The sequence below is a fragment of the Amphiura filiformis genome, chromosome 3 (assembly GCF_039555335.1).
Source record: "Amphiura filiformis chromosome 3, Afil_fr2py, whole genome shotgun sequence".
Taxonomy (NCBI): Eukaryota; Metazoa; Echinodermata; class Ophiuroidea; order Amphilepidida; family Amphiuridae; genus Amphiura; species Amphiura filiformis.
This window is the reverse complement of record NC_092630.1, coordinates 3131857-3151113: the sequence shown is the minus strand read 5'-3', so window position 1 is coordinate 3151113 and position 19257 is coordinate 3131857. Positions and strand designations below refer to the sequence as shown.

Here is a 19257-nt window from a genome sequence, read left to right as displayed (position 1 = left end):
TAAGCATTTGAAAAATTTAAAAATAATTTGAACCTGAAAAATAAATGAACATGAAAATTCATGGGTGATTTTTCAATATATTTGACTGTTGGATAAATATGGGTGCTGCAGCTTTGGAGCTAAGGCAATATGGCGCATTACTTTGAAGTTCGTAATGGGTAAATTACACTGTGCTCTGTTCTGTTACATAATGAAAGCCACATATCAGTTGATATGGCCAACAGAGACTACCAAGAAAAATTAAGAGGATGTATGACCTAAATGATAATGTAGTAGTAAATCTTTCACATGACTTGATCATGTAGTACTCGAAGTTTGATTTCCCTAGCATTCAGAAGAAAGCACTGCCTCCAATGCTAGACGTGTCTGTGGTTACTTTATTTATTTATTTTATTTATTCAAGGTTTATTAGAAAAATGCACTTTGCAGCCAAATGCTGAATTACATACATTGCACATATAAAAATACATAAGCTAAATAATAAATGGCATATAAATATAAACAAAGACACTTCAAATGCAAATAACCTTCCTTGCTCGCTCATACAGGCTCCCACTCACATTTACACAACTGCAACACACATTCACACCCACTTACACCCATCACACTCACCAAATACCACCAATAAATAAAAAATTGACCTACAACTACCAAAATTAGTACTACAACAAACAATATATGCAAAGAGATTGACTTTCCTCACCTCACAACCACACACCCAACACGTCACACACCCCCATCCAAACTTAAATTTCATAGCAACAAAATATCAAAGATCAAATATTAATCAATGATCAAAAACACACTAAAAACTATATCTACAAGCATTTCATGAAAATGTGACTCTTGAGGCACCCATCACATGTGACATTTTTCGTTCCACATTTTAATCATGGTTACTAACTTACTTAGCTGTTGTTGTTCAGATAGTGGGAGATAGGCATGCTGCCAGAGGAGGCTTAAAGGCATTCCTACAATGCACTATGATTGGGAAATTTGATCAATATAACCTAATTTTAAAGGCAAAGTCCCCATTGCCACACACACAAAATGGTAATTTTAAAACTGCAGTCAACGAGTTAATAGTTGAGACTTAGGAATGATATTTGATTTTCTTACAGGAAACATTCATATTGTCCCACTGCATTAATTTTATTCCTAAGTCTCGATGTTTTGAATGTTAAATAATAGGATGAAAACACCAGATATTTGCACACAATTCCAATGCAAGGTATGATCAACTGTACCACATGTGTACAAAAGCCAGACATACAAGGTCAGAAACCCCATTGGGTTGTGGGAATGTCTTTAAACATCCTCTGGCATGCTGTTAAACCTGGTCTTTACGGTACAGAGATGGATGGCCCCTTCCTCTAGGTTTGGTAAAATCAGGATGGTAAATTTGCTTGGGAAGTCTATTATTTGGCCTTCTTATGACATGGCTGAACCACTTGAGCCTACGTATGGTCACAGCATCTGTTATTGTTGTGGTGACATATAAGCTTATTTCAGATCTCATCATTTTTCATCTTATCTAAAAGTAATACACCCAGTATGGATCGAAGGCACCTTATTTGAAAAACTTTCAAAAACAACCAATTCATTTTTTAAATTTTATAATGGTGACAATAGCACTGGTGTGGTGACAACTATGAGGATGATGAAATAAATGCATGTTTTACTTATCACACTAACTGCACTAATGACACTGAATTACTTGTCATAATACCTTATGTTTCTTATATTTGCAGTGCCTTGGAGCGGGTTCAACTATCATGAATCGAGAGATAGAGAGTGCCGCTTTACGGCCTCTTGCACGTGGCTTGACAAAGACACTGGATACTATGCGGATGATCCTAAAGGAGCAGTGCTATGATAATTTGAATGAATACAGTGACAAGGCGAGTTCGATGTGCAGAGTTTGATTTGGAATGCCAGTGGGTCCAGTACATTAGTAAATACTATTGTTGTTTTGAAACAAATTGAATCGCGAACAAAATGTAGACCATTGCTATAATTGGCACCTTTCTGCCGTTGATGGCGTGATCATCGATCACATTGATATCTCATGCTATAAAACAATGAAAGTGAGGTCAAGAAGGGTATCATGTAATTGTAAAATAACAAAATAAGCACACAAATGATACCCTTCTTGGTTTTTTTTACATTGTTTTTAGTGCCGTCGTCGACATAATGTCGACATCGGCACGTATCCCGACATGTCGACAAGAAAAGCAAGAAAAGCAAGTTATAGGCCCAAAATAATTTGTTATTCAAGGTTGGAAACCAGAGAAATACTGCTACTAAAAAAAAAATGCCAATTTTTGGATAAAGTTGTACATTTTGATTACCTTTGCTTCTATTGAACAGTCAGGGACACATTGCATTAGTATGCATTGCTAGCTGTTCAATAGAAGCAAAAGTAAGTAATTAAAATGTAAATCTTTATCCAACTTTGTAAAAAAAAAATTGGCATTTTTTTTTTGGAGTAGCAGTATTTCTCTGGTTTCCAACCTTGAATAATAAGTCATTTTGGGCCTATAACTTGCTTTTCTAACCAAAAATATTTTTTTGAAAATTAAAATTTTTTTATTTTTTTTTAGAATTTTTTTTATGTCGACACACTGTCGACGTCGGTATACAAATTATATCGACATGTCGACATTAAAAAACAGTGCCGACGACAGCACTAGTTGTTTTAAAGTATGTGATATCACAACATCAATTATAGGAATGGTTTATAACAAAATAAGTTCCAATTACCCATCGACCAAGAAAAGAGAAACAGGAAAATATCACATTTTGGGAGTGGTGGGTGGGAAAATAAATTTTTTTCCCGATCCTAATCGGATGAGAGCTGAATGTGATGTGGTATGAAATGATGAATGAATGAATGAAATATATGGACATCTGTGGCCAGATCTCAAAAGTAAACATATCAAAAACAGTAACTAACCCCCCCTAAGTAATGACCATTATTCAAAAACATGTGATTGTATTACAAATCTGTAAAATGCGTTGGAAGCAGAATATATTTCTGCACATGTTGATACCTCATTTGTAGCAATTGACTAAATATTGATGTCACAGTGTACATTTAAATCAATGTAACCCAAGATTTAAAAGTTGCAGTAAATTGTATTGATTTTGTATTCAGTGTAATGGAAGGAAATCTGTGCAATGATATCTGAGTGTTTTTGTATTGTAAAAATTTGTATGTAAGTGCAACTTTCAAATCTGGACCTCACTACATTAAATTGACCGGTGTTTTATTGTTTTCTGGGCTATCGTATCAAATGAGGTGTCAAAATGCGCAGAAATAAATTCTGCTTCCAACGCATTTTACAGATTTGTAATACAATAGCCCCTTTTTGAATAATGGCCATTATTTAAGGGGGATTAGTTACTTCTTTTGAGATGTTTAGTATTTCCCACAATTTCCAAGGAGGAATTTTATTTTATACTGGAACATGTGAAGTACAAACTCATCTACTCTTTGCAGAGACTTAATTTATGCTATCTTGTATGCTGACATCATTACATGCATTTCTGTCTCTTTAGGTCAAAGTTATACTGAAGAGGTTTGATGAAACTTTTGCCGAGTTTGAGCTTAGCTATGTGAGCACCATGGTGCCGGTGAAATCTAGCCGAGAATATGACACACAGCAGGATGTCATTGTACTTTTCTGTGAAACACTCAACAGGTAAGACGGTTTGGGTGAGCCTAAATAGCTGGTATACTTATTTTTCTCTATTTTGATGGGCAATCAAAGAAATAAGATAAGGAGAACTCAAAATCCAAAGTGGCAAGTTTTCAGTTTTACAGTAAATAGAAAAAAATCTCCATCTAAAATGTCCACTTAAAATATTGGCTATTTTGAATGTGCATTCAGCAAAAGGCTCATATTTTACTGATATTTTCTTCAATTCTTCAATTCCTTAAGGGCTGGGGTATGAACGTTTGGACAGTATTTATTTTGGGACATTAGAGCACATCAGACATATCAATTGCATTCTGAATACGAAGAATGTCATTCTGATATCAAATAATTTTGATTTTTTGAAATTAGCAATTTGATACACATTTTAAGGCAAATCATTAAAAATTGATATTTTTGATATTTAACAGTACTTGAAGTAAACTTTATAAATCTGATGATTTATACTTAAAGTGTATGTAAGTGGGATGAAAATTAACGATCAATTGAAAATTTTGACCTTTTCAGATTGAAGATATGGATTTTTTTTCCCAAAACACCAAAAAAATTAGGTCTTTTTGGGAAAAAATCCATATCTTCAATATGAATGGTCAAAATTTTCAATTGACCGTCGGCTTTTCCTCCCTGCTACATACACTTTAAGAATATCTCATTAGATTTATATAATTTACTTCGAGGACTGTTATATATCAAAATTTGAAAAATATCAAATTTTTATAATTTGTCATAAAATTTGTATTATATTGTGATTTTCAAAAAATGAAAATTATTTGATATCAGAAAGACATGCTTCAGATTCAGAATGCAATTCGATAGGTCTGAGGTGCTCTCATGTCCCACAAAAAACTACTGTCGAAACGCATAATAAACGCTCATTTTAGATCCCTTAACATGCCTTTAGGTCCAATAATGCAATGAAATAACTATTTTTTTTTTGCTTTTGGAGTGTGCCTGGACCTAGACCAATCCCTTTGTTTAAATTTGAGATATAGGTGAATCAAACTGGGCAAATATAAAGAAAATAAGTGCTACTTTTGATCAAATGACCTTAGGAATTTTTGTCACCTCCAAATACACTCTCACATGATTTTTGTTTTGATGGATATCAACTGGACTTGGAAACAATGATCATTGTGTACATGTACACTGACATGTGTGGTCAAAGGTTATCTGGTGGTCATTTGAGGTCATTTTACACACATGTTTAAAAAGCATCACTGAGTACATTTTTCATTAGTCCCACAAGCTTTAATGGATTTTAATAGGACTTGGACACTATGAACCTTGGGGTCATTTTACAAATGTTCGAAAAGCTTCACTGTGTACAGAAGCTTATGGTACTTGCATGGAATGATCTTTTGGTCAGGGGCAAATTAATGTAGGTTGGTATGAAATTGGGGTCAAAGATCATTTTGGGGTCAAGTGAGATCATTATTGATTTAGGACACCAATGATAAACATCTTGTCATTTCTCCTTCATACTTTTTCTCAATATTCAACAAATGATGATGTTCTACATCATAACCAATGATGCTTTTGGGTGATCCACTGGTTCCACTTTTGCAATGGTTACACCTGGAACTTTTTGTGGGGGCTGGGGCAAAGTAAATTTTATCCTAAATTTTCTCGATTCGGTTTGGCTCAGTCACCCACCTTTGCACAGTATTTTTTGTGGGACCTGAAAGCACATCAGACACACTAAATAGCATTCTAAATATGAGGAATGTCCTTCTAATATCAAATAATTAAGATTTTTTGAAATTTGTGATATCATACAAATTTGATGACGAATTATTAGAAATAGACATTTAACAGTCCTCAAAGTAAACTAGGTAGATTTTATAAATCTAATGATATGTACTTAAAGTGTATGTAGCTGGGATGAAAAGGACAATCATATGAAAATTTTGACCTTTCGTATTGAAGATATACATTTATAGGTCTTTTGGTCTTTTTAGAAACTTGATGTACATCTTCAATACAAAAGGTCAATATTTCCATATGATGGTTGGTCGGCTTTTCCTCCCAGATGCATACACTGATGTGCTTTCAGGTCTCTCAAAAAATACTGATTAAAGGTGAGCGACGAGCCCTTAAACCATTACATGTGTATTAAATTCTGCTAACTTTGATGTGACAGTTCTGGCAACCTACTGCTACAGTGTGTAGTGAAGAAGGTGAAATACAAAAGCCCTGGGACAAAAGCGTCATTTCAAATTATCCAACAATGAAGTATTTGTGTATTACATACATAAACTGGGAGATTGGTTACAGGAGTTTGCTGCCTGGTGGAAGCATCCCCTTGATAACACAAGGGCATCATTTTGAAGGCAGCTTGAGTTGTTTGGATAACAGCTAATTGAGAAAGAAGATTCCAAACATGTATGGAGTGTGGGTAGAATTAGTACTTGTCTCCTTCAGTAGATGGAGTTGGTATTTGACACTTCAGTGGATGGTCACTGTATGATATTTAGCATGCAGGAATAACACATGGATTAAGCACCAGAAGAAATCAATATTTTGGAGGCAAAGAACTGCAATTTCCCCCAAAACACAAAATATTTTCATTTTTATACAGAAATGGAAAAAAGAAGAAGTTACAGACCTTAAATAACTTTTTATTCAGGGTTGGAAACCGGAGAAATAAATTACCATTCAGAAATGGTGCTGAATAAGTTATTTTGAAAGTATTTTTTCGAAGCTGGGTTAAGTTGTACTATTTAATTACTTTTTCTTCGTGAACAGGTAGCAATGCATACTAAATCAATGTGTTCGGTAGTAGCAACAGTAATGAAACATACAACCTTATTACAAAAACAGAAATTTGTTGTTGCATTATAATATTTCAAAATAACAAAGAACACAATTATCCCCATAAAATCCACTTGTGGCCACCATGGATAATCTGATCACTCTGTCTTCAGTGCTGCCACATGGAGAAAATTGCATACCGTAGAATTCCGTGTAGAAGCATATGTGCCTCTAAACGAGGGGTTTTTTTTAACGAAAGATATGAAAGGCCAATACCCTTCTCAAAAACATTGCAATAGATTGGTCTTACAAATATACATGTTTGTACAGCCGCCTTAAAAAGTAATATAGTTGTTCAAACTCCAAATAACGTTTTTGTTGAGAGTGTCTGCCTCTTGTCTCTTGTGTCAAAAAAAACCCGTTTAGAGGCATATATATGCTTGTAGACGGAATTTTACGGTATTTTACAAAATATATTGATCTCAGGGTTACTTACAGTTGTGCTTTGGTCCTGCGGAGAAATTGTTCTAGCAATGGAAAGTATGTGGTGGAATTTGATGGATCAATTACAATTTTATTGATTTGACTCAATCGTATGAACTCATATGCTGAAAACAATCCTGCATTTAGATAATGACCGGTAATTTGAAGCAAAAGTGGCACACCGTGTGTTATTTCAGCAATGGTTTGAGTTTGTTTTGAATTAATGTTTGGATTGATTGAATGAAGCAATTGGGATGAAGCAGCTAAGCTTAGAGGCTGTATTTCAAATGTTACTGAACCCAAGTCCTGCTGCTCCCATTCGTCTATAGATGTTGTTATTATTTTTATCTTGTGTACAGTAACAAGTGTTTTGACTAGTTTAAAAAATTCTTCATCATACGTTCCCAATACAAAATCAATGTCATCAAGAATTAGTAAAACATGAGAAGGAACTGTATTTGGCTGATTTTCTGGTAAACTCCATACTGCACATCATGACATCCAAGGGATGCAAGTAATGTTCTTGAAACAGAGGAAAGTGAGTGTTCCTTATCTATGCTAGAATATGGAAGAAGAAGGGGGGGCAAAAACAGGGCGCCAAAAAGCGAAGGGGCGGCAAAAAGAATTAGCATATAAAAAAGGGCGGAAAAATTTGATAAAGCATAAAATTTTTTTGAAAAAATGGTACTATACATCAAAATGTGCTGCTTTTAGGGCGCTAGTGCCTGAAACCCTTTTTTTTTTTTTTTTTTTTGCTCTTCACTTTTTCAAACGACCGAAAAAAAATTGGGTCAACCTTTTCGGGCTGTTGAGGAAGGGGCGGCAAAATTGAATTTTCTTCAGCCCCCGGGGTTGGGGCGGCCATGGTACGCCACTGATCATACCCATACAACTCTTGAAGATGACTTCCCACAGCCAATGATAAGCTTGTCTTGCCGTATGCTTGGGGACCAAAAATGTTTACTGTATATATAGAAGTTTCATAAAGAATGTAGTTAGCTACTTCCATTACATCTTTGTCTCGTCCAATGAAGTAGTGAGATTGCATGGGTTCAGGAAATTGAAAGGCAGAAGAATCAAGAAGATTACTACTTGTTTCATCTAGATCATGTGGTTGGTTTCCTTCACCATGTTCACTGAAAAGAAACGGATGCTGTTAAAGATGATTGTCAATGGTGCTTCTTGTAAGTACGACCAGTGCACCAAAAATGGTTAAAATAATGAGAAATTGTGGAAAGGTCATATGATGTATTCCTGCAAAAGTTTGTAAGCTTTGTTGCTTGATTACATCATCAACATCTTTATATGCATTGGGATATCCCAAATCATTCAAGCATTGCTTTATGACAGTACACCTGTTCTGAAAGTCGGTGTCACTGATGTATGTGCTTGGGCTCACATGTGACATTGCATTTCGACTGAGCCGCAGTTTATCTATTGCTTTGTGGAAAGTAAGTTGTGGCATATTTTTCAACATCTGCCCAATAGAATCAGAAAACAGCAGCACAAAAAACAAAGCTGTTAGGTCCCATTTTTCACGATCTCCAGTGTTATGCAAACTTTGTTGTGCTTTCTTCTTATTTTTCTCGAGAAGCAGTAAGTCATTCATACTTGCATTGTCGTCATTCCATGGCAAAGCAGGATAAGTTGAATCCCACTGTTTTTTGAAGAAATCTCGTAGATACGGTGCCACCACATTGTGATGTATAGTTGCGATGATATTATAGCGAATCATATTTCCAAGATTTGTTGCGTAAAGTTTTTTCTATAATGATAATGATAACAAAAATATTAATGCATTTACAAGTGGTTGTACATTGGGGTTGCACAATTTGTAAAATATCACACAATTTCTTCTGAAATTTGTATTGACACATGTAACTGACTATAATTTGATTGTCTCAAACTTAGAAAATCTATTTTGATATAAATCACAAGAAACTGATAAACTTTGTGATTTGGCACAGATAACATGCATGGATAAAGTAGTAATGTATATCTCATGTGTCCTATTAGTGACAATTTAGCTCAATTACAGTCATTCAGTTGGATCTACTGAGAATAACAGTCATCTTAGAATGTTCAAGTGATATTATTGCATGTGAACATGGTAACAACCAAAACCAATAGAGGTTGTGCATATGACGTATCATACCGTAAATATGGCGGACTACTCAAATGCATTCAACAAAAGCATGATTGCAATCTACCACGACAGTTCATCTCACACACATAACAAATGCACTACGATCAAATAGGTTGATGACAACATTTGAGTGAATGGACTGCACTGCGCTGTGATTATGGTGAAGGACACCAGTTCAAATCCTTTGTTTGGAGCCAATCAATAATTTCACGCACAACCTCTATAATCTACATGATGTATAGGCCTAAGTTTTAATGTTTTTGTTAATAAAAAGTTGTATACCTACTGTATTCATTCCAATAAGCGCCCAGAGCGATTAACAAAGTCATTTTAGGTGGGCGCTTATTTTTTTACATGGTTTACCTAATTTGTTCCCAACAGGTGTTGATTAGAGACGAATCTATGTACGTTATTAAAGGGTCCCAAGACATTCTACTGTTCTAGTAGCTTTTCTGATGCAGAAAATGTATTGCAAGTTTACACAAAACTTCTAATCCCCCAGCTATTTCACTGTATCAATGTCTATCCGTCACTTCAACATAAATGGTACCCTTTAGCAAATTGAAAATACCTGGGGTGGGCGCTAATTGGGGCATGGGCGTTTATTGGAATGAATACGGTACATTATATTATATATTTTCAAGCTGAAAACAGATATGTGGCTTCGATGTCATCAGTGCATCATTGTAATTATACAAATTCAGTGCATAAATAGATCAGATGTACACTTTGATATACATATCCAAAGGCTGCCTTGTATGAACATGTATGTATGTCAGGGGAGGGGATATGTGTATGGAGAGAGATGCCTTGGACTAAATTAAATAGCATAATTAGGGAGGGATGCTACAGTGAAAATAAAGTTGGTGTCCATTCACAAAGAATTATGTACACCCCAAAATGTAGCACTATCAATAACAATACTCATGGAAAGCGACACAAGGTAGCACATACTTTATATTGTGTTTTGAGCCTTAGGATTTTGGTTGAATTATCACAATAAGGACAAAGGCCAGAAGTAGATATGATATACAAACACATTATACATCACTGCAAAAAAATCAACTAATATGAGGGATTGAACTTTGCTCATAACTCACAAAGTTGGTCACCTGAAATTTTTGGAAGACTTGACAACTTTTGACTCTTGACTTCAAAACTGGATTGTAAAGATTTTTGATAATTTGTATCTAGTCATAGACACTTGCCTGGATGTGAATGGCACTTTGATCCCCTGGTCCCTTGAAGTACATGTCCTGTGGTCCTCAAGGTCCACAAGCTGTCCTGTGATGATTTGTTTCATACGTTATCTATTTAAATTTTGCTTTATAAATTAGGGTTTTTGTCTTGCCCAAACTTGTTTAGAAATACCATATGTAGTCACTGAATCTGTCTGTATGTGCATGTAGGGCTGGGTGCACACTGTTGGCTGAGTGTAGGAGTGTGTATATATGCTAATTCGATTAAAGTTGCATAAAATAGTTGCCATATCATAAGTTAGAGTCCAAGATTCTTTGTGTTGTATAGGCCTATATGTTAATTCTGTGATGTTTCCCATAAAAATTTACCTGACTATAGGAAAATCCAATTTTTTTCACACTGACTCCAATATGGCGATGTACAATGTTAAGGGGGCACAACACTAATTCAGCGTCCCATAGAAACGTGTGTGAATTTGGCCTACTTCAAGCGCCATTCCGGCAATACTTGGCAAAATAAACTTGGTTTCAAGTTGAAGCTCTGTATCTGTAGATTCCAAAACTTTTGTTGCAATATATCGATGACCATTGACTTATTTCGCGGTGCAAAAAGTAAGGGCAAAAATATACTAAACTCACTACTCACATTTCAAAATTGGAAGTTGTCCTAATCTGCCACATAGCATTGCTTTTGAGATAAAATGTCTGTTTATTCTGTGTTATCATTGAAGACACTTGTCGAATTCATATGAGCTGATATTGAGTGATTTAAAGTGATGAGGAATTCAGTTATGCTATTTTCATACACCCCTATATCAAAGCAGCCAATCAGAAAAGCTGTTAGAAAAGTACGAAACATGCATTGATTGTGTATATTGTGCACTCCAGCATTACTACACGCAGTGTTTCATGTGTGTTCGCGCGCGTAGGATTGATTCATTTTTCGGGCGGGTTGATGCATTTATATCTGGTTCTGTTTTCCAACATTTTTATACTTTTGTATAATCATGTGCTTTTTTCTTCTCGGGTATGAAATAGATTAGTAAACTTGTATTATCATCGGCAGTCAAGTTAGCTCAATCGATAAGGTGTTCGACTGCGGTGCGAGAGGTTGCGGGTTCGAACCCTGGCGGTGCCTAGTACGCTCTCCTGGAAAAAATTGAGTTAGCTTGAAATTCCCCTGGACAAGGAACTTACTGCTGATTTGTCTCGTTGTAACCCGTACGAAACTCGGGGAGCTGATCCTGGTTGCGATGGTTATTTGTGGAATGTCTAGGGTGTGCGCTCTTGAGGCAGCAAAGTCCCTGATATGTTGTTTAATGGTTTATGGAATGATGTGGGCCGTAGTGGTCAGCGACAACCTGTAAAGTGTGCTGAGGCTTGTGGATCAACGTATAGGCGTTGTGCCTGTGCGTAGCGCACTATAAATCACTGCGCTTATACAGTTGTGTAAGTTCATACGTGCAGGTAGTAAACAAGAAGTAAAAAGATTAAAACTTTCAACTGCACTCACCAGGTTATTTTCCCAAATATTTCAGAACCAACTGGTTCCTTCCTCAGTGGGTGATGGTGTGTGAGATGCTGCTGAAATCAGTGTTTCTAGTAGATCTTCTACTAGAGTTGCCAGTTGGTTTTACGAAACAAACTTGTATTACTTATTGCTCGAGAAATATTAGATTTAGTGCCAGAAATGGAGGAAAAAAAGTTTTGATTCATAATGTCATAAAAATTGTAAATTTGACCACCCTGTACGTTTAACGCAAGGGATACCAAACTCTGTCTTTCTAATTTGTTTGAACGGTCCATGCAATGTCTCTCTGAATAGCTTTCAGAAAAAGGAAAATAAGGGGTTCACCATGACAAGAAAGATGCTAATTTTGTTGATGTTCCACCCTGTATACATGTATTTCTTACGTGTATTATGATGTTATACTTTGTTGAATTAGCATCCTTGTAAATATAAGCTTTCCAAAAATATATTTTATAATGGTCTAAAATGTATTCATTAAAAGTTGTGTTGAAGTGAATTTGTCTCATTATGTTACACAAAAGATGACCAATTCTTATTCAATGGGTGCGTCTTGTAAAGAATTCACTTAATTTGATTGGTTTTCTGGTGTATAATATCTCACAATAGTTGATAGTGATATTAGTCAGGGCGCGCACGCTTGTTGCTCCTCAATGATCGCGCGATAATGCGTTCGCGTAATACACGTGCGAGAACTAAGAACGCGACTCGGCGGCTTAGATGTTCGTGATGGTTTCGTTCATTTAAAACAACGGGGATGTCCTCACAAAAGTAACTTTATTTTTTTCTGAAAAAAGGCAGTTTTTCTCGTAAAAATTACATTAAAACTGAATGAATGAGAATAAAAGATAGGATTTTGTCTTTTGCCTATCCAATTGATTTTGTTTTATTTTCAGAGCTTTAACAGAGAAACTGCTGACTCAAGATCAAGTAGATGATTATGATCCAGGACTGATGTTTACCATACCCAGACTAGCAATTGTCAGGTAAATATGAGAGCGGAGTTGACACACAGTGCTTTAATTGCGCAATCTGGTTACTTTATCAAATTCCCTATGTCTTGTTATAAATAGAGGCCGTCAGCCTTTCGCCATCTTGTGGGTACAAATGATCTGTGTGTTCATGCGTCGGACACTACGCGCAGGGCGCAGCTTTCCACGCAGCTGTTATCGCGCATCAACGCGTTGATTTTGCTGTTCACGCATGGAGATCGAACGACCATCACAGCGTGTACCCACAAGATAGCGGCATATGACGTCACGCTGATGGCCTCTATTGGGCTACATTGGCAAGTAGTGTCAATGCATGGCAGTATTTATGGTATTAGGTCAGTTTTCCAAATGCTGAAGTCTTGGTGAATATTTGAAATAATTTGTCTATCTAAATGGGGTTGGATGAGTAATGACTGTGGCTTATAAGTTCATATATATATCGAAGCAGTTGCTTTAAGTTAAAATGTGAAACATGTATATGTATGTAATCAAAATAATAATGATAAAAATGTTGACTTACTATCACCCTACCCTGAAACAACCTCAAGGAGATTTACACAACAAAATTTTATATAAAAAGCAAAATAAATATTATTAATATTTTTTGAACCGAAAGATAGTATAAACAATAAACAATAAAAACAAGATGAAAAAGCAACTTGCAGATGATGATTTATCCAGTTATCCTGGTAACCAAGAGATATAAACTGAGCTCTACTGGAGATTCAACACCCAGAGAATCAACACCTGACTAGGATGTGATGCCCACCTACAATATAACCATGTGCAAATACTTCTAATGATACAACAAGAGATATGATAATTTATTTAAAATAAATTGTGTTAATATTTCATTTTGCAGTGGACTAGTAGTGTTTCCAGATGGGCCCTTGAACATGGGTAAAGACACCGGAGATATATCAGAGTTGTTCAGACCATTTCAAGCGCTACTGTCGAAAATTAAGTAAGTACAAAACACATTCAAAGACATTGATAAGGTTAGAAAACAACAGCTAAACAAATTTTAAAAGCCAAATGGGATGAATTTGTGTTCACAGGCCGGAGTGCCCATCTCTCTTTCAAAGCCATTTGGGCTAGACTCCTCCAGATTGGGCCAGACTGCGGGGTATCGCAATACCTCTTCCACACTGAGTCTGTTACCTTCCCCATTGAATAAAGCTGGAATCCATTATGTACATCTGGGTGGGGAGAGGCAATAGGGGAGAAGAGCCTTGCCTACATGTTGAGACTGTAAGGACTCAAACCCACAACCTTGAGCTACCTTGTGATTATAAGTCAAAGTCTTAGACCACTGCGCCACATAATTACGCCAAATGATTGCACAATGTTTTTTTGCAAGCCTTATTAGTTTATTTTGAGTGAAATGAAATGACAGAGATTGTTGATACCGAGGTACTCGGGCAATCTCAACTAAAGTCCCCATGATAACTCTCTCACTGTGTTCTAAGGGGCTAATTATAATGTTAAATTATAAAGTAGGAGGCGGCCTATATAGTTCGCGACAATGCGAGACCCAATTAGTATATGCGAGGATTGGAAAAATCATCATTTAAGTCTTGGGCTTGCATCATTTATTTCTGAACCTCTTATGTATCAATTGTGTCTCGCATTGTCTTGCGCAGTGGCATAGCTGCCGGGGGGCAAAAATCCCAGCTACGCTGTTTGTCTACATGAGTTTTTGCGATGCATCACTCGTCTCTTTTGCATTTATACTAATTACAGTGATTGCAGGCAACAATTAAAATATTCAAAGTGCTGCAAAATACATTTTTAGAACATCCATTGCTGTCAATAATTATTGCTTTGAATTCATTCATCTCTGAAAGTTAATGATTGAGAAAGGTAAATTAATTTAATAGCAAAATAATAGATCCAGTTGATAGGAAATAATTTGTAGATGAATTCTTGTGTCAAGTGACATTGCTCGGGAGTTCAGATTTCTTCAACTTGCAAAAGCGACATTGCTTTTGCCTCAGTGATTTGTATTCATTGATCTGCTTGACGCTCTGAAACAGGAAATAAACACAGAGCATGCATGAGAATTGCTTTTCTGCTAAGGCTAATGGAACTCGATTGTTAGTTTCCGATTGACCGCCCGCATCACATTTTCAATTTGACCAAAACTTTCATTATTTTGATAAAAAAGTCAATTATCTGAAAATTGAGATGGAAATAACCAAAATTGAAACTCTCAAAATGTCTGACAACCTCTGCTGATCATAATCAGCAGTTTTTCTTAGTTGTAGGGGTAGAGGATGTGGTAAATAATGGAAATTTACGGATTACCTCATCATGTTTCTAGTGATTACAAAACTTGCAAATTTCTTTTCATTTAAATAAAAACAAATTCAAATCTTTTCTCAATCTGTTGCAAAATGTCTGTAATGATGATCTAAGCATTAATACCTGTTTTGAAATGGTCTTTCATCAACAATATACACTTTGGTACTGGTGGGGTACCTAAATTTGGAGAAAGCTGTTCATAAAATCATTGATTTTGTTGACATAATGGATAATGAAAAGAGACCGAATAATGAATAATGAAATAGCGACCTCGTCCTTTTTTTCAAACATCCAATCGGAAACTAATAATCGAGTTCCATTGGCCTAAAGCAATCAAGTATAAATTCAACTTAAGATATAAAGAAATGAATTTGATTTGATTTGATTGCATTTGATTTGATTGCATGTGCATTTTTTGTTACTGCAGAGAACTTTTGCAGACATTAGCTGAAGGAGAACTACACTTACTAGAGAAAGCTTTGTGCAATTCCACTGGATCCTGGGAAGACATTGAAGAACAATTAAAACTCATGGGCAGAGGGTCAAAGGCCAGATGCAATGCTGCTGTGCAAACAGATCCAACAGATTTTCTGGAGAAAGGAGCTGAAGGGGGCTGCAGTGGGGAACTAATGTTTGGTATGTCACCAATCGAGGAGGAAGTCGCACAAAAACTGGAAAGAGAAGTCAGTATACTAGGTTCATCTCCAAATCAGAACATGGATCAGAGTCAAGTCGAGACGGAAGTTCCTTCGGCAGATGCGACGGAAGATTTAGTTGATGATGGTATCGAAAGCGTATCATCGGGAATTGTTGAAGACAATGTTGACAATGAATTTAGATCACCATTACAGATTCAGTCTCCAGGAGAGCTTAGCAATGGAGACATATTTGATGACGTGGATTCACACACGCTAGGAATGTCACCCGTGGAACAAAAAGTAGAATACAAAATTAGTCCTAAACATAAAAGTCTTGCACTTAAGAGACCTCTTCTTGATAGAGTAACCGGACAAGATAGTATGTCCCATGTCTATGGTATGTCACCAATGGAAGCTGGTGATAAAGACTTTGCTAGAGACTCACTTTTCCTTGGGGCTTCTCCATTAGATTCGCCAATCATAGACTCCTTTGAAGCCTCGCAAGCTAGGTCTGATGTACTAGGCGTGTCACCTGTTGATTCAGTTCCAACTATTCCTTGCAGAGTGACATCCGAGATGGACGTTGACAAGGAAACTTTGTGTCAGAATTCAGTTGAAGATGATCACAAATCCAACTGTGTAGGCTGTACAGACCAACATAACATAAGTTCACCAAGTACTAATAGTTCAAAACGAGAAAACAATGCTGGACTTTCGGAAACGAATAATGGCATCAATTATATCGAGACAATAATGGAAGAAATCCAAAGTGCTGAGAACCACCGAGTTTCGGGCAATCAGGGTGATGATGATTCAGTGCAATGTGAAGAGGATGAGACATCTATGGTTATCCAAATGTGTCAGCAACTGGTAGATGACATAGTGCAATACGCGCGTGCAGTGTTCAGTATTTCATAGTCGTCATCACGGTGGAAGATGTCTGATGACGTTAAAACTCTCTCAGTATAATATCTCACCGACGTGTTCATCTTGCGGTATGGTCGTTTACACATGTACCAAAGGCCAACACGATAAGATTTATTGCGAACAATGCAAACAAACGAAAACAAATGGCTTGCCATCTTGCGAAAGTGATGCTACAGATAGTATAAACAAAGACATTAAAAAAGACAGTGCAAGGGATCAAGATGGACTTGGAGACTGTGAACAAGACATTGCCAATAATATCACAGCACCATTGTCAGAATGCGCAAAAGTTATTGAGGAAAATAGGATGAAGAACGAGAGCAACTACACGAAGCAACGACATAGTAAGTGCGTCTGTGGAAAGGCAGCGACCAATGGTAGTGTCATAACGTCCCCTAAAAGTCCATATGACGCAGGTGACTTAGTAGAAGCGCAGAACAACTTGTCTAAGCTTACTGATGATGATACGCAACAAAATCCTGAAATAATATATAGTACTGGTGCCATACAGAAGTCGGGAGGTGTTGCCATGGTGACTGGCGAAGGGACTCAGTGGAGCTGCGATGGAACGACATGGGAGACGCCCATATTTGGGAAAGGAAAACCGAGCGCTGAGCTGAGTAGTGCGATACCAAGTGGGAGAGATTAATATCGCCTGAAGACGTCTCTTCTACCGCGGCATCGTTAGATGATTCCAATTTATCTCAAAGTGACTCTTACAACTCAAGACATCTTACTAGTTACCAAGTCCAGTCCCCATCTTCAAGTCGAGTTTATCCAGCGAGTGCAATAAATAGAGTCACCGGTAGCAGAGGGTTACGACCTGAAGCGGCATTAGGACCAGATGAGGGTGCTGCTGGGGATAGTAGGCGGGAGAGTAATGTTTCCATAGCAGTTTGCTCATCGTGTGGGGATGAGTTGGTAGATGAAGAGGAGATCTACCAGTGGGAGTCTGATGATACGTGAGTACAGAATGAATAAATTGTTACCTGATTTTTAGTCTAAAAATGTTGTATGAAGGTATTGTAATCCAAACCATGTGATTAAAGCTGAAATGATACTCTACTCCCTATTCCAGAAAAATACAGCACTAATATTTTTAGGATTAAAAAATATTATCCTGGTGTTTTTTTTAATGAAACATAGCTAAATCCTAATCCTTTAGTTAGTTGTAAATGCAAAAAAATTCAAATTTTGATATTTTTCCAATTTGAAAGAAAATGGGCCAAAAACATGCAATTTTGCATGTCTTCGATCAATTGTAGTCACAAAATTCCAAGACTTGGCACAAGTCTAAGCATTCAAAACCTTGAGTAGGGAGCTAAGAGTTAAATTATAATTTAAATATTGTATGTTATTTTTGATAATTGGTTATGAACAAATTAGAAAATGTGTTTTCCAAAAAATAGAATGCATAACTTGAAATTAGACTTGATACAAGTCTTTGGGCTTGATTGTCACAGCATATGAAAAACACCCTAAAAACGCATGTTTTTGGCCCTTATTTCCAAAATTTTACCAAATATTAAAATTTTACTTTATTGCTAGTTAAAACTAACTAAAGGATTAGGATTTAGTTATGTTACATTTTGCAAAACAGGTTAATATTTTTTAATCCAAAAAATTAGTGCTGTTTTTTTTCTGGCATGGGGAGTAGTGGTGTATGACCAATGAACTGGGCTTTTATTATGTTCTTATATATTTTAAACACCCCTGTTAAGTAAGGACAATTTGCATTCACCTGTGACTTCCTTCCATTAATTCACTCATTCTAAGGAGGAAAATAAATTCTTGGATTAGGTGACAACCCGTCAAAACCCAGGCAAAATCAGTCCACTGTGCACACAAACGGCAGTTATTAACCCTAACACCCAAAAATCTTACAAAATCTTACGATGAAAAATTCTGCGCATGCATGAATCCCAGGGTCTCATGATGACGCAATCAGCCTAAGTGTTATATCGCACAGAATTGCTGGCGGGCAGCAATAACCCGTGGGGTCATGCGAGGGGTCAAAGGTTCGAATCCCGGGGGTGCCAAGTCAAAATTCTTCTTCTTCTTGACTTTTTCGGATCTTCTTTGACTTCCGATCCCAAAAAGCAGGGTCCAGTGTTAGGTTTAACTGAGATGTATTTTTCCAGATTAGAGCCTATGTTTAACCCTAACACCCAAAAATCTTACAAAATCTTACGATGAAAAATTCTGCGCATGCATGAATCCCAGGGTCTGCGATGACGCAATCAGCCTAAGTGTTATATGCGCACGGAATTGCTGGCCGGGCAGCAATAACCTGTGTAGCTACCGGACCGTGATCGTGTGGTTGGCATGCGAGGGTCAAAGGTTCAATCCAAAAGCCAAGTCAAAATTCTTCTTCTCCTTGACTTTTTCGGATCTTCTTTGACTTCCGATCCCAAAAAGCAGGGTCCAGTGTTAGGGTTAATTGCAGGATACAACAGTAACAAATTCACTGAAGCGCAAAATCTGGGTCAGAATGGTCCGAAAAACAGAACATTGATATGGAAAAGGTCACCTTTCACCTGGGGCAAATAATTTATGACCTGTTCCCACAA

General features: G+C 36.7%; 1 protein-coding gene across 1 annotated transcript in view; it reads left to right on the top strand.

The window, feature by feature from the left end:
* LOC140147017 (lateral signaling target protein 2 homolog) overlaps window positions 1-19257 on the top strand; it is a 48911-nt gene that overhangs the window by 18855 nt on the left and 10799 nt on the right. Inside the window, exons 5-11 of the mRNA XM_072168789.1 lie at window positions 1752-1901; window positions 3562-3704; window positions 12723-12812; window positions 13681-13782; window positions 15550-16667; window positions 16783-17219; window positions 17312-17649. Coding sequence (XP_072024890.1) covers window positions 1752-1901; window positions 3562-3704; window positions 12723-12812; window positions 13681-13782; window positions 15550-16667; window positions 16783-17219; window positions 17312-17649 — 2378 coding nt within the window. The remainder of the gene's footprint in view (window positions 1-1751; window positions 1902-3561; window positions 3705-12722; window positions 12813-13680; window positions 13783-15549; window positions 16668-16782; window positions 17220-17311; window positions 17650-19257) is intronic.